Source organism: Monopterus albus, unplaced genomic scaffold (assembly GCF_001952655.1).
Source record: "Monopterus albus unplaced genomic scaffold, M_albus_1.0 scaffold122.1, whole genome shotgun sequence".
Lineage (NCBI taxonomy): Eukaryota > Metazoa > Chordata > Actinopteri > Synbranchiformes > Synbranchidae > Monopterus > Monopterus albus.
Window position 1 is genome coordinate 752998 of NW_018128002.1, and position 1037 is coordinate 754034.

At 49.1% G+C, this 1037-nt stretch overlaps 1 protein-coding gene across 1 annotated transcript in view; it reads right to left on the reverse strand.

Moving 5' to 3' along the window:
* LOC109966989 (putative nuclease HARBI1) overlaps window positions 1–568 on the reverse strand; it is a 7899-nt gene extending 7331 nt beyond the window's left edge. The window contains exon 1 of the mRNA XM_020612285.1: window positions 384–568. Within this exon, the coding sequence (XP_020467941.1) occupies window positions 384–568 (185 nt within the window). The remainder of the gene's footprint in view (window positions 1–383) is intronic.
* Window positions 569–1037: the final 469 nt, after the last annotated feature.

Sequence of the window (1037 nt, forward strand, 5' to 3'; positions counted from 1 at the left end):
GGTGAGATGCCTGCTGGCCGGTGCGTGGATCCACTGATGGGGGAAGCTGGGGCTCGCCGCTATTGGGAGTGCAGCCCTGTTCAACGCCAGCGTGGAAGGGGCGTCTGGGAAACTGAGTCGCCGGGGATGGTGCGTACTGTTCCACAGGATACTCCTTAAATGAATGTTCAGATAGCGAAGAGACAGCAGAGTGTAAAAAAGCAAACAAAACCCAAGCTCCCCAAAACGATAGTTCAGTCCAGTAAACTCCAGGAGATTTCCACTGGCACAAAACAAAAGGCCGCTCGTACGGCGATTCAGAGTTCAGTTCAGATAAATGCAAAACACAGGGCTCATCAAGACAGAAAAACGAAAATACAGGTTAGTTAGATCGGACTGCTTACTGATGACAGCGGGACATCGAGAGATCATCTGGTGATGAGGACACACCAACGCTGCCCTCAAGTACTGCTCCGCTGATTGGGAGCAGGTGTGCCTTGTCGCCGAAGTGCGCTCCAGCACCTGTCGGGGCGGAGCTGTTGATGGAACCAGGGCATGCGGACGAGGTGCTGGGAGCGCACTCGGCCATAACTATAACAGTTACATCACCTTTCCTTTTAACAACACTTAATAATTGTTTGGAAACTGAGGACACTAATTGTTGAAGCTTTGTAGGTATAATTCTTTCCCGTTCTTGCTTGATGTATGACTTTAGTTGCTCAACAGTCCAGGGTCTGCATCGTTGTATTTTGCTCTTCATAACGCGCCACACATTTTCAATGGGAGACAGGTCTGGACTGCAGGCAGGCCAGTCTAGGACCCGCACTCTTTTACTATGAAGCCGCGCTGTTGTAACACGTGCAGAATGTGGCTTGGCATTGTCTTGTTGAAATAAGCAGGGACATCCCTGAAAAAGACATCGCTTAGATGGCAGCATATTTTGCTCCAAAACCTGTATGTACTTTTCAGCATTAAAAGTACCTTCACAGATGTGCAAGTTACCCATGCCATGGGCACTAACACACCCCTATACCATCTCAGATGCTGGCTTATAAACT